Here is a 15,530-nt window from a genome sequence, read left to right as displayed (position 1 = left end):
TCAGGAACCAGCTTTAAATGATGATTCCAGGAATATACTACAACTACTTATGTAGCACTCACATAGCAATCAAAAGGATAAGATTAGAATCATTACTGCACACACTGAGACATTCAGACAATCATTCTATGTGCACTCCATATGGGAATGGAACATGAAGAAATCCTAATCACTGGTGCAATGGGGTGTACCCTCTGCCACACACCTCAAGGTGGTTTGCAGAGTATAGATGCAGATGTAGGTGTAGAGCTAATTCACCTGTCAGAGTGTATTTTTGTTTTTCAGACATGTTTTGCCTTAACCATTTTGTCTACGCCTATTGGAAGAATCTAAAACATCTAGAGTCAAAAAATTACCTAACTTTTGTGTGTGAATTAAAATGTGAATGTTGACAGTTAACCATAGAGGATGATTATCTTGTTACATAATAAATATGCTTTGATCCTGCAGAAAAATGTAAGATTTAAAACAGTTGTAGAGTAAAATCTTGAAGTGAATATAATACTCACACAGATTCTAATGCTGTTTGAAGATTCTTCCTGTTAACATCTCTATCAGCAAAGAACTCTGGAATCTTGTTTCGCATTGAGAAGTATACTTTGATTGTATCTTTTGTTTTAGCTAAATCATAATAGCAGCTATGATGTATAAGGTACAGTATTTTATCTGAAAATAAGCAGTACAAAATATATTAGTGATTAATATACAATAACATCCCACAGAAGAAGAATTCTGTAATCTTTTTCTTGACTCATGAGTTACAACATAAGGTGCAATAGAGTTTTTCACTATAATTCTAGTCACAGGCCACAAGTGTTTATCAATCAATGTCTTTGTCATTCAGCTCCCTAGTTCTGCATCAGTGGAAGCTGTTTGTGTCCATACACTGCCAACCTTACTGCCTGAACGACACTATTTGCAGTAGCACTGGAGTAACCATTAGTGAATGCCATGTTTTTCAGAATTGATAACTAATTTACTGCAATAAATATTATTGTTTAACATTTAAATAAGCTGCTTTAAATTGTGATTAATTAAATCATTAAAATGTTCATTATTTTTGTTTGTTACTTCTATTTCTTCACAGTGCAAGGCTCATATAGATTGGCAGCACTGTTTGAGGTAAGCAGAGTTTGTCAACTCTGCATTACTCCTAAGACTACATATAGAGGGTGTTTGATTATTATTCATGCAAATCAAATGGGTGAGTAGAGGTCAACAAGCTGGCCAGTGTGGCCGAGCGGTTCAATACGCTTCAGTCTGGAACCACGCGACCGCTACAGTCGCAGGTTCGAATCCTGCCTCGGGCATGGATGTGTGCGATGTCCTTAGGTTAGTTAAGTTTAAGTAGTTCTAAGGGACTGATGACCTCAGATGTTAAGTCCCATAGTGCTCAGGGCCATTTTTTTAGAGGTCAACAAAACAAGTAAATAATCCTAAGAAACATAGGCCCAAAAACCAATGACTTCCCTGGTATGGTCTACTATGATTGAGTTTGTGAACAACTTACAACAGAGTCCACTAGGATTCAAACTACAGACATACACTTGAGGACAAACACACTACAACAAGTGTTTCACATAGCGAGCATTCATCTGAAGAAAGGGTTCACCACGTCTCCTCATCAGTGCATGTACATGTTTAAAAATCTGAGTCATTGACACTATCAACAGGGCTTCAATACACCAAAGCTTTTAAATACCTACACACACATACACACACACACACACACACACACACACACACACACACACACACACACACACACACACAGGTCGTGCGGTAGCGTTCTCGCTTCCCACACTCGGGTTCCCGGGTTCGATTCCCGGCGGGGTCAGGGATTTTCTCTGCCTCGTGATAACTGGGTGTTGTGTGATGTCCTTAGGTTAGTTAGGTTTAAGTAGTTCTAAGTTCTAGGGGACTGATGACCATAGATGTTAAGTCCCATAGTGCTCAGACCCATTTGAACACACACTCACACACACACACACACACACACACACACACACACACACACACATGCCGTGACAGTCATAGCATGTATGTTCTTATAAGCACAAATGTGTGTGTTGCAGATGTCCACAACACCATCTTGAGTAAAACACACTTCATTTGTAAATAACACATACGTAAGGAACTGTGATTATTCCCACAGTGTATAAGTGTCCATTGCAGATGACAACCTGGTCTCAAAAGTATGTGATAAGTAAAACTGTCCCTCATCTAACACCTTCCCCATGGTGGAGGCGAAAAAATGTTCATCTGCAGCATTGCTAGCACTTGTTGTTATACCTTCTCCTCCATTCATGATGTGGACACTGTTCTTGGTCGATCTGCACATGACCTAATAAACAGTTCATGTGTAAATAATGAAATCAAATTCACAAACAGAATGTTTCAAAAGGTATGTAAAGCATTCAAGGACGTGAAGTTTTTGGACAGTAATTCCGAAGAGAGAAACCATTTTACTCGGCATGGAATGCACAGGAACTGGCTAGGAAAACGTGTACTCGCTAAAGCATTATTAGCAGAAACATTCAAACTATTTGAAAACACCACTCCTCCAATCATTCTAAAAGCACCTGTGCCCATTGAAACTGTACCATTGGAAGAAATACATACAGTGTCGTCAAAATACTCCTTCAAACCTAATGGAACAGCTGAAGGGAAGACTTCATATGCAGCAGCACCTGTATGTGAATCAACACAAACAGGTCTTTTATACAAAAGCAAGACAGCACCAGCAGTTACAATTCAAGTGGGAAACGTTAGTCTACCGCCAACTTGTGAAGCAGCAGCATTTAAGGAGGAAGAACAGTCATCAATAGCAGAAACAGCAACACCAACCCCCACAGGATCAAGTGTACAAGCCGACAGTGTAGAAACCTCACCAACAGGAGATCCACCCTCTATGGCAAAAAGGAGCACAGTAGTGACTGCAGCTGCTCCACATAGGATGTGCCTGAGATCAAGAAAGTCCTCAACTGCAAATGGGGATTTTTTATGGTACTGGGGCAGAAGGGGGAAGGTTCCAATCAGAATGTAAGTAATGTAGTTAATAACAACAAATGTGGGTGTTACCAGCACAACAGCTCCCTCTTCCCTGCAGAAAACTGTTCCTGTAATACTGGTATGTCAAAAGTAATAAAACTCAGTCCCAGCAATGGTAACACCACAACTAATCATGTAATTAAAAATGAGCTCAAAATTTTTCACCAAAATATTCAAAGCCTGCTCTGTAAGTTAGACCAATTTATTGTAAATATTGATGAACCAACAGGCGCAAATTGTGCTCATATTCTCTGTCTGACAGAACACCATATCACTTTTGGCATTGAAATGCTCAATATACCAAATTATGTTCTAGCTACCTCATTTTGTAGAAAGCATATGTGCAAAGGTGGGGCAGTTATTTATGTGAAAAACAGCCTGTCCTTTAATACAATAGATGTAGAGAAATATTGTGTAGAGAAAGACTTTGAGACATGTGTCACAGAAATAGTAGAAGGTAACAAGAAACTGGTAATCGTAGCAGTATACAGGGCTCCATCTGGTAATTTTAAAGTATTCATGAAACAATTAGATTCTGTGCTATTGTATCTCACAAGAAAAAATAGGGACATTATAGTGACTGGAGATTTTAATATAGATTTCCTAGGAAGCTCATCTTCTAAGACAGAGTTTGCAAATTTAATGCATACCTACAACCTTGTCTCCACTGTCAGTTTTCCCACAAGAACTACTGCCACTTCCAGCACTCTAATAGACAATATCTTTGTAGATATGAGTAAAACTAATCACATCAAAGTTGAAAAAGTCATAAATGGACTCTCTGATCATGATGGGCAAATACTCACAATTGACAACTTTAATGCAAATCAGAACAAAGCTAGTGCACAGTGGAAAACCATTAGAAACATGAATGAGGAAAATGTCCAAAAATTCAAATTATGCATTCGGGAGACTGACTGGAGGTATGTTTATCTTGCAAATGATGTTAATACAAAATATAATTTATTTACTGATGAATTATCAGGTATATTTGAAAATGTCTTTCCAAAAAAGGTCTGTAGACTACAGAACAGGCAATCAAGCAAAAAACCATGGCTCACCAAGGGCATAAAAATATCATGCCAGAGAAAAAGGGAACTGTATATAATATCTAGACAATCCAATAATCCCCTGCAGATGAAATATTATAGGACATACTGCAAAATCTTAACTAAAGTCATTAAAAAATCTAAAAGTATGTGCATGCAATCTGAAATTAACTGTTCAAACAATAAAATCAGAACAATTTGGAATGTAATAAAGAGGGAAACAGGTACTGCACCATCTGACAATGAAAAATCTGCTGTCCTAAAAATTAACGATTTGGAAATAACTGATAGTAAACAGATAGCAGACACATTTAACAACCACTTTCTAAGTGTCACCTCTCAAATAGGTTGCAGTGGTGACCTAAGAGAAGCTTTAGATATTCTGAAACTTAACCTCCCACAGTGTTTTAATGATATAAATGTAACACCCATAACTGTTAATGAAATAAAAAAAATAATTCACTCATTGAAAAGTAAAGGATCTTCAGGTATAGATAACATCTCTAATAAACTGTTGAAAGCCTGCAGTAATGATGTAAGTGTAGTACTTGCTCACATTTGCAACATGTCTCTTTATGAGGGAGTTGTTCCAGAGAGAATGAAATATGCCATTGTGAGACCTCTTTTCAAGTCTGGCGATGCTACAGATGTAAAAAATTATCGTCCTGTCTCTCTCTTAACAACATTCTCAAAGGTTCTTGAAAAGGCAGTGTATAACAGGATTGTGGCACACCTTGATAAACTTAATATTATTAACCACAGACAGTTTGGTTTTCAAAAAGGGGTTTCCACAGAGCGTGCCATATATTCACTCACAAATGATGTCTTGGAGTCTATTAATAGTAAGAAGTCACCAGTTGGTGTCTTCTGTGATATTTCCAAGGCCTTTGATTGTGTAAACCACAAGATACTCTTGGAGAAGGCCTATCATTACGGAATCAAAGGGCCTGTAGGTAACTGGCTAAAATCATATCTTCAAGACAGGAAACAAAAGGTGGTTCTACATGGCTGCAACAAAGGATCTCCTAATCTAGTGGATTCTGAATGGGGCAAAATTCAGCATGGAGTTCCCCAGGGATCTGTCCTTGGACCCTTGCTGTTTTTAATATATGTTAATGATTTACCCCTGTCCATTAGTAAAAATTGTGAATTCACAATGTTTGCTGATGATACAAGCATTGTCGTTGATGGTCAGTCTACTGATGATCTGGAGACTGATGTTAATGATATACTCAGAGAAGCTACAGCTTGGTTTTCAATTAATTCTCTTTCAGTTAATATTAAAAAAACTAATTTTATACAGTTCCACACAAAAAATAAAACTATAGAAAGTATAGTAATTGCTCATGACAACCAGGAACTAGAACAGGTGCAATCCACTAAATTCCTGGGGGTTCACATTGACAGTAGGCTCAACTGGGAACTGCATGTGTCCCTTACTCTAAAAAGGCTTTCATCAGCAACTTTTGCTCTAAGAATAATTACTCATTTTGGGGACATCAACATTTTAAAATCGTCTTACTTTGGGTACTTTCACTCATTAATGAGTTATGGAATAATATTCTGGGGTAATTCACCAGCCTCAAAAAAAATCTTAACTGCTCAGAAGAGAGCAGTCAGAATCATGTGTGGGGTTCCTCCACGAACCTCATGTAGAAAACTTTTTATACAGTTAGGTATTCTGACCACAACATGTCAGTACATATACTCTCTGATGAATGTAGTTAATAAAGACTATGCTCAGTATGAAACAAATTGTTCATACCATAACTACAATACTAGAGGTAAAGATGATCTACATGTTGAACTAAAAAATTTAACACTTGTACAGAAGGGAGTAAAGTATGCAGCTATAAAGACTTTTAATGCATTGCCTAATTATATTAAATGTACAATAGAAAATGAAACGCTGTTCAAAGGTATGTTAAAAAAATACCTGCTCGACCATCCACTGTACTCGTTAGATGAATTCTTTTCCAGAAGTAATGCCCTTCCTTAAAAATAGATGTATTTAGTCTCTTAGTTATTAGATGGATGATACAATATTATGTTAATGTTATAGTGTTAATGTTATAGTTATAATGTTATATTGAGAATTGCTATACTAGTTTAATGACAGCTTGTAATATCTATATCATTGAATTATATTACTATTCTGTAGCATTAATTGTATTTGTACAATTGTATTGACACGTTCCACATCCAGGCGAATCACTCGCATGTACGGATCTATGGAATACGCATACCAAATAAAAAAATAAAAAAATAAAACAATGAACCAGTCTTTCGCAGTCACTGATTGGAGCTCATGACCACTGTACTGTTTAGCTGTCTTCTCTGAGGACACGCTTGATGATACAATCATGCTGCCTCCTATGCACTGACAAAACATATCCATGCATGAAGTGGATGTCAGCCATTTCTACATTTGAAAATATGTGTGGAGCCATTGAAACCACTTCAAATGCTACATGTGAAAACTGCATTCGCTGTTCATAATGGGAATGGGTATCTGGAATGTGAGGCCATGTCTATGCTGCAGCTTCATTGTTCACTTATCGCTGGTATGGCCTGGAACTTGAGTTGCGATTGGTTGCTGCAGTGTGTTATAGCAAGAACAAACGTGATTTATGGAACAGAGTGATTTATAGAGCCAACATAAGGTACAATAAAGTACAGGTTGTATGTAGCACTGAACACATTGAATGGACAACAGTGACTCAGGTTACAGAATAGACTGAGCACTCATTTGCAATTGCTTAAATAATACTGTTCCTTTAGTGGCTCACCAGAGCACACCACAGGGTCAATCCAGTTAGGCTCTATAAGAATGCTAGACACAGAAAAATACATGGTACAGAAAAAAATTCATGTTACAGAAAAAAACACTGGTACAGAAAAAAAGTACTGGTACCGAATAAGTGCTGGTACTGAAAAAGAGCATTCATACCAAAAAAGAACACTGGTGCCCTGAAAAAAATAAAGCACTGATCTCACAGGGCACTGAGATTACAAATCATGGAAAACACCAATGATATCGCTGATGTCCATTTCATCCCTCAACAATGGCAGTTGCTGCAGCATGTGGTGGGCAGGCACCAGTGAGTAGGGGTGGAAGTGGTGAGGGAGCAGTTTGGTGTGCCATTCCACCTATTGCGAGAAGCCCTAGGGCAGGACCAGGGATGGCACTTCAATAGCAATGTTCTCGATGAGGTTTGTAGTCCATTCAGGAGGCATCAACGGGGCTGTCAGAGATGATAGCTGCATGCGACACTGCAATTCAGGCAGCAGTGGCTGTGGCATAAAGTGCAATGGGGTTTGCACTGGCAACAGCAGTCGAGAAGTGGGGGCACGGGGGCAAGGGCAGAGATCCAGACATGGATCCAACAGTAAGCAACCCCCCCCCCCCCTCCTTTGGTGCTAATTGGATCATCTGAGGCACAGGAACAGGCATCAGCAGTGGCGAGGATGGGGGAGGCAGTGTGGCCTCTGGGGAGAACAGACTGCATTGTGCACAGCCATAACTGGTCGAAGTGATGGGATGTCCACCTGACAGGAGTGCGGCCAATGTACAGCCACCAGTCCTGGCGAAGCTTGATGATGGCAGGAACCCAGTTTGGCCTGCAGCTGAAACAATGAGTCCAGACAGGCACACGGAAGCAGTGACATGGCGGATGCATAAACAGATGCAGCAAGTGAAAGAGAGTCTGTGGTTGGCATTCATGTCGCAGCTGCGCCGGGCTCTTGTTCCCCACCTGAGTTAAATGGTACAAACTCAATAATGGTCTAAGGCAGCTTCAGGGGACTTACTGGATACATACTTCCACTTCTGAGTTTTAAATGTCCAAACCATACGTTTGGCCTTGCCATCAGATTGAGGACAAAACATGGGAGTTGTGAGATGGTGAACACCACTAGCCTGACAAAAATATGTATATTCTTGAAAAGCAAACTGGAAACTATTATCGATAACCACAGTATACGGAAGTCCCTCTAGTACAGGAATCTTAGGCAGGGCCGAAGTAGTAGCTGCTGTGGATATGGACAGACAACACACCACATAGGGAAACTTGGGATAGGTATCTACTACAATGAACCAATATGGATTTAGGAGGACCCAGCAAAATCAATATATAGATGTTCCCACAGGTCTGTGGCACTGGCAAGGGGAAAAAGAAGCCTGTGGGGCCACTTGTTGCTGAACACAGTGAGTGCAATTGGCAATAAGCTGCTTAATGTCCACATCTACCCCAGTCAATACACATGTGGCAGGCCAAAGCTTTGGTGTGAGAGGTCCCACACTGACCGACATGTAGAAGCCACAGTACATTACAGTGTAAGGGAATCACAACCCAGGGAGCAGTGTCCTCTAGCAAAAGAATCCCATGAAACAGAAAGGTGGTGCTTGACGGAGAAGTAATTATACAAGGGGTCTGAGTCACAGTCCAGGTGTTTCTCCGGTCAACCATGCTCCACAAAAGAGAGGACCTGCTTAAATACAGGATCTGTGGCAATGGCGGATGCTACCTTGGCACAAGTGATGGGAAAACCATGACCACCCTCTTGTTCCCAGTATCTAAATAGAAAAAAGCAACTTATCTTTATCAAATGCTGGGTCTGGCCTGATCAGAGGGCAACAAAGGGCATCGGTGTTCGTGTGTCACACTGTTGGCCGGTAATGAATCTGATATTGATAACAGGAGAGGAAAAGAACCCGCTGCTGCAAATGATGCACTACCTCGTCTGGCACGGAACCAGAAGGGTTAAAAAGAGCAACCAATGGCTTGTGGTTTGTGAATAAATGGAACTTAGAACCATAAAAGAAGACATGAAATTTCTTGAGGGCAAACACAATTGCTAAAGCATCTTTTTTAATCTGAGAATACCAATGCTGAGTGGGAGTTAAAGCCTTAGAAGCACATGCAAAGAGTCATTCAGAGATGCCCATGTATTTGTGCATGAACATCTTGCTAAGACCATGCTGAGAGGAAATGCAGCCAACATGAGGTGATGACCTGGCCAAAAAGTGGCCAGACATGGGGAATATTGAAACTTAGATTTACAGAAAGCAAATGATTGGTCACAATCTAGGGACCAGAAGAAAACACACATTTTTATGCAAAGTGTGTGCAGGGGCTGAGCAACAATGGGTGCATCTGGTAAAAACTTTTGATGGTACACAACTTTTCCTAGAAACGTCTGCAGTTCCTTAATGGAGGTTGGCTGTGGCAAAGCCGCAATTGCATCACCACATTGATGCAACCTAGGTATCAACTGATGGCTGAAAAAATTGAGATTTGGAAAGATCACACCTGAGACCCACAGACTGCAAAAGAGAAAACAATGATTGCAGATTGCTGTAGTGGTCTTTGCTGGAAGAACCTGAAACAATGATGTAATTAAGGTAAATGATGCAGCTGTGCATGTAGGCTATCAGCTGTTCTAAAAGAACACTGAAAAATTGTGGGCACCCTAGCGACACCAAAAGGCAAGCATCGATATTGGTATAGGCCGAAAGGTGTACTGACAATGAGAAGGCCTCATCCAAGGGGAGCCGGAGGTACACTTCTGACAAATCAATCTTGGAAAAGTAGTGGCCATCTTATAATTCTGCAAGCAACTAGTCAGGGTGGGGCAAAGGGTATGTATCTATTATGGACTGTGGATTAATCATGACACTGAAGTTGCCGCAGAGATAAAGCTTGCCTGTTGGCTTCTTAATGATGACAAGTGGTGTAGCCCATTTGCTGAAACTAATAATCTGAATGACATTGAGCAACATCAAATGGTCTAATTTGGCCTTGACAATCATGCAATGTGATGGGCAGCTGCCGCACCTGGAAACAATGGCCTCTTTCACACTAAATACGAGACAAAACCAGTAGCACAACCAAGGCCAGGGGAAAACAGCAATGAAAACAGAGCAGAGGGACTCCAGTTGCATATGGAGCTTGATCTGATACTAAATTTACCTCATCAGCAATGGAGAAGCCAAAAGCATTGAATGCATTTAACCCAAACAAGTCTGCAGTACGGGAATAATCCACAACAATGGAGGTGAGAGGGGTGAACAACAGATTTGTAGGATCCAGGAGTAGACAACTGACCTATGATCAGAATCTGCTGTTTAACCAACTTCTGTGAAACCTGTGTGGGGGTAGTGGAGCACAAGTCCACGTATTTTTGTGCATCTACTAAAGTTGCTGTAGCTCCTGTACCTACAGACATTTCTAGTTGTTTATTAAACACACGCAAGTCAATAAACAGTTTGTTCTGGGAGACAGTCATTGTAGAGATACAGTTTGTGCCACTTGGTACTACTGTGTCTGCCACTTCTAAAGAGGAATTACATACTGATGCAATATGGCCTTTATTTCAAGACTTGTTGCAAGCATCCCGAAGCTTAGTGCACACAGTACACTCATGTTGGATGAAGCAGTACAGGCAAGACAGAAGGGGAGTGATGCGGCCTGTTCCAGCCATGGCTGTAACTGAAGTTGCCCCAAGTGATGCTCAGTCAACAATTATACTACTGCAACAGCTTCCTTGTCATCCTGAACACTTGCATCATGCCTAACAGGTGTTGACTGAGCAACTTCCCATATCTCCTCCCATGCAGCAATCTGATTGCCTGCAGCTCATGAGACTTCAAAGGACTGTGCCACATTGGGCACATCCGTAAGTGTTGGATTTTCACACTGATGTGCTTTTTTATGGACTCCCCAGTCTGATGCCAAATGAATAATAACATCAGACAACATGTGATCAGCATAGGGTTCATGATGGATATTAGTGAGAAATTTACGATGATGGTTCAACCTGCATAGTTCTGCAGCCCAGGCTTTGTAAGATTGGCTTGGGCATTTCCAACAATGGTAAAACTCTACACACATCACAGTGTCATGAGTTCTGTCACAGTAATAAGCTGAGAGAAGCTTACACTTTTCATCAAATGATAAACTGGCTGGTTCTTGCAAAGACACAAGTTGGCACAACTGATGCATGCACAAAAGTCAGGAAAGACAGAAAGCTTTACAACAATTTTACATCGCCTATGCAAAAAACTTGGAAATGTTGACGTAACTATGTCTCATAGGATTCCCAGTCTTCAGCCGATTCATCAGATGTCAGGAAGTGCAATTGTTGCCCTGTTGATAACCTGCTGCAAAGATGCAGATGCTACTTTATTGAGAGTGGTGTTGAGAGCCAGCTGTTGTTCTGTGAAAGGTTGCTGCTGGATAAAGGTACATTGAAGTATTTCTTTCATCGAGATGTTTGTTGTGTGACTTCATGCTGACACTAACACATGGAGGAAATGTAACACTCACCTGTCGCCACGTTTGATTTAGAAGGAACAAACATAATTAATGGAACATAGCACTTTATAGAGCCAACGTAAAGATACAGTGAAGTACAGGTTGCATGTAGCAGGTTACCGAACAAGCCAAGCACTCATTTGTGGTTGCTTAAATAATACTATGTCTTTGGCAGCTCACCAGTGTGTGCCAGGGGGCTGGCCCAGGTGGTCTCTATAAGCAGGCTGGGAACTGCATGGATGGGCAATCTATGAAATTGCACTCATCATGAGTGAAAGTACGTCACAATGTCACTCTTTGCTTCCAACCAGCGACAATAATGTCCTGAACTAAGAGATAGTGATGAGCCTTCAGTGAAGCTGTAGCAAAAATGTAGTCTTAGACATTAACAGTGTTGTAGTCCTAACATTAGTTTTTCTGCATTTGTGCATACTTTGTATTGGTAAAACCTTTGGTTTCCAGAACCTATGTTTATTGTGGTTATTTGCTTGTTTCATCATCCTTTACTCACACCTTTTGCTTGTACCTACAGCAGTCAAACAATTCATACATACTGGGTGGAGTTTGATGGCTCCACTTTTCACACATTCCACTGGTTATCACATTAAAGAAAAAAGTTTACATATGTATTTTAATACCTGGAAATATTACACAAATATTTTTGCTGAAAAAAAAAAGAAAGAATATGGGCTCTCTTTGAATTACTACAGTACATGGAAGAATGTTGTTAAATGGACTGTATATGAAATACAAAGCCAAATACAGATTAGCTGGTTTCTTTTTATTGATTTAGTTACTGGCTCAAGAAATTCCACTGTAATTCAAAATATTTGTTTCTCTACCAAAATTTATTATGAGGAAAGATATAGCCCCTTTGTAGTTGACAGAGAGAGATGATGCTGATTATTTCACGAGTTATGATGATAGGACCACTGTTGTTTAATGTTTGCCTTAGCAATGTGTCAAATGTTACCTTAGACTGTTTAACAGATAACTTTATTCCCTACAATAATATGTCTCTTGGAAGTGTTACATGTACATCTCCTCCATTCCTAAAAAGGTTGATGTTTTATTTAGTAACTTCCAGTCTGAAATGCAGGGAAAGAAAATAACTGTGTCCAGCAACACACAAGGTCTATCCAAAGGTCTATTGAATGGACTCATAATTAAATGGCAGTGTGAGTCAAAGACTGTACACATTCACAAAAATAAAGCACTACATAGCATCAAATGTACTAATGAGGTGCAGATGTGTGTGCTGCAGACAGTCAAACATGATGAGCATGAAAACTCAGTACATAATATGGTGGCCAGCAATATTGGTTAAAATTTATGGGAAAGAAGCAATGAAAATACATGTGTTTATCACTTTTGATTTAGAAAGAAAGTACTTGGTGATGTTTTATGCTTGAGCTGATCATCAATAAATGTAGCAATAAGGCAAATGATGCATGTGTGACAGATGCTGGAAACAAATCAATGAAAATATCTAGGACTGATACACAAAGAATGAAGAATGAGCAAGGACCAATATTACGGTCATAATCACAAGTGAAACTGTTCTTAATAGGCATGTCACAAACTGGTTTATTAGTAGAAGATAACATGAGTGAAAACTGCTAGACTTGACATTAACATGTGTGACTGAAAACTTTTTTTCCTGTAAACAATAATCACAGGGGTTCAATAACTAGTACAGATGACAACCATCACAGTCACAGTACTTATCTGTTAAAATCACACTTTGCCTTGCAAAGAGAATAACGAGTGAAGAGAAACTAAATAAGAGACTTAGGGACACATTGCTAACAGAAGTTGACAGCTGCAAGTTCCTGGGAGTGACAACAGACTTATGACTAGGGAAAATCGTATAGAAAAGACCAGCTCAGAAATAAGCAGCAATGTACTTTTAAGAAAGAATGTGTCCCTTATAGTTGATGTAGATACATCATTTTGCACTATTGACTAATTCATCCACACTTATCATACTGTATATTAATATGGGAGAAAAGTAATCGGATGCATTGGAAGGAAATCACCACGAGAACCCTGTAAAAGCAAATTCAAAGAGTATAAAACTATGACCATGTCCTCTATGTATATATTTAAAACTCTCATTTATCACAAATTAAATTGTGCAGCAACAGGGGACTACACAATCACAGTACAAAAGTAAAGTATGACTATCACATCAATGGTACTCAAATACAACTGGATAATTAAGCAAAGTGCTTATTTTACAACAGTTTACCAAACAGTTCAAGAAATATAAAAGCTCTACCAGTATTCAAAACACAACTAAGAAAGCACTTAAAAAACAGCATATTTGTACACTGTTAAGGAATATTTTGAGATGAATCCAAAAGAATTCAAAAGAATTTGCTATACTAAAGCAATATGCTGAGAACACTGCTACATACACGGTGTCAATGAAAACTAAAGTTGAAAAGTTTCTTATGTCTCATCCATACAGCAGAAATTGAAACTGATTTCCTATATGTAGTAAATTAAGTTAATATTAAAGTTTTTGTTTTGCCTATCTTTCCATTAATTATTTTACACATTTGTGTGATTGTAAATTGATAATATTTGTGCTCGGATTGTAATTTATCCTGTTGCTGTAATTGTAAATGTGTACTGATATATCCAGGATTGCTCTAAACAATCAAAGGATGAATAAATCAATCCAAAACTGTGTCACAGAAATAGTTAGCTATATGTCTCTGAGAGACTTCACTGTCAGTTTCAAGAGTTTTATATTCGTTGCCAACAGTGTATTTCTGGAAAACAGAAAGTATTTGAAGGGAAATAGATGTATTTTGACTTATCTTCTTTTTTGTTTTATAGACATTACATTTTGGTCTATTTAAATTTGTATAAGAACTAAAACTTCCAAATTGTGGGATATAACCAAATTAACATTGTGAAAAGTCTACCAGAAGTTATTTTATGTGATTATTACATATACTTAGTAGCAAGGCATCAGAAAATTGTGAATTAATTATTCATTGATGGGATGTTAAACACTAATCTCCATCCTTTTTTGTTAACTAATGGTACCATTACTCTAGTTTCTCTACAAAATATGATTGCAACACTGAAATATGAATACTGATTCAAAACAGATTATTGACTGTTACCAAAGTATCGCTGTGAAAAGACCTTGTTTAGATAATACAAATTTCAGATTATATTTAATAGAATTTACAGAAATGTATCACAGTCTAAACTAATAAAGTGCTTCAGTTATTGTTTCCAGTGACTGCATTCTGCTGAATCTACATCTGAAATTGTTGACATATCCTGTAAGACATTTAACTTAATCTTATAACAGGAAGAGATGTAGCATGAAGGACTGTCTGTTTTTTTACCTAAATATCTTTTCTTGTTTCTTCTCTTAAATTTGTAGATAATTCAGTTTTGAACAAATGTGAATAAATAAGAAATTGCTAATAAAACATTAAGACTAAGGAAATTTAAGGGGGGGAGGCACTGCCATGAATAGTAAAAAAAATGGTTCAAAAATGGCTCTGAGCACTATGGGACTTAACATCTGTGGTCATCAGTCCCCTAGAACTTAGAACTACTTAAACCTAACTAACCTAAGGACATCACACACATTCATGCCCGAGGCAGGATTCGAACCTGCGACCGTAGCAGTCGCGCGGTTCCAGACGGAGCGCCTTAACCGCGAGACCACCGCGGCCGGCATGAATAGTAAAATACCAGTGGTTACAGGTGTTGGAGCAGCACCTTTTTTAGGATAGGTAAGACAGAAAGATGTCAAGTTCTACGAGAGGTCAGGATTGAAACAAATCTTCAGTTTAGGAAAGAAATTAAACAGCACAATTCTAGCACATTGGATCACCAACCACAGCTGTCAATTATAAATTTTCACCAATCACCAGAAATTTTATCTCCACCAAGTTGTATCTCAGTCCTAGGTAATTGCATTGATGAGTTAAAGTCACCCAACCCAGTTGACATAATTTGCCTCTCTGAACACCATGTGACCACTGGTATAGGAACTAGGCCTAAGCACAATGATAAACTCAGACAGGAGAGTACTGCAAATGTTAGAATAAGGAAAGGTTCTCATAAAAGTATAATTAAA

At 38.9% G+C, this 15,530-nt stretch overlaps 1 protein-coding gene across 2 annotated transcripts in view; it reads right to left on the bottom strand.

Moving 5' to 3' along the window:
* The window catches only part of LOC126419161 (alpha-tocopherol transfer protein-like), a 138,441-nt gene that overhangs the window by 21,680 nt on the left and 101,231 nt on the right, over positions 1-15,530 (bottom strand). For both annotated transcript variants that reach the window (XM_050086286.1, XM_050086285.1), the window contains exon 4: positions 510-666. In XM_050086286.1, the coding sequence (XP_049942243.1) occupies positions 510-666 (157 nt within the window). The remainder of the gene's footprint in view (positions 1-509; positions 667-15,530) is intronic.

Source organism: Schistocerca serialis, chromosome 9 (assembly GCF_023864345.2).
Source record: "Schistocerca serialis cubense isolate TAMUIC-IGC-003099 chromosome 9, iqSchSeri2.2, whole genome shotgun sequence".
NCBI lineage: Eukaryota > Metazoa > Arthropoda > Insecta > Orthoptera > Acrididae > Schistocerca > Schistocerca serialis.
The sequence above is the reverse complement of the archived record's forward strand: the minus strand, read 5'-3'. Positions and strand labels throughout refer to the sequence as shown.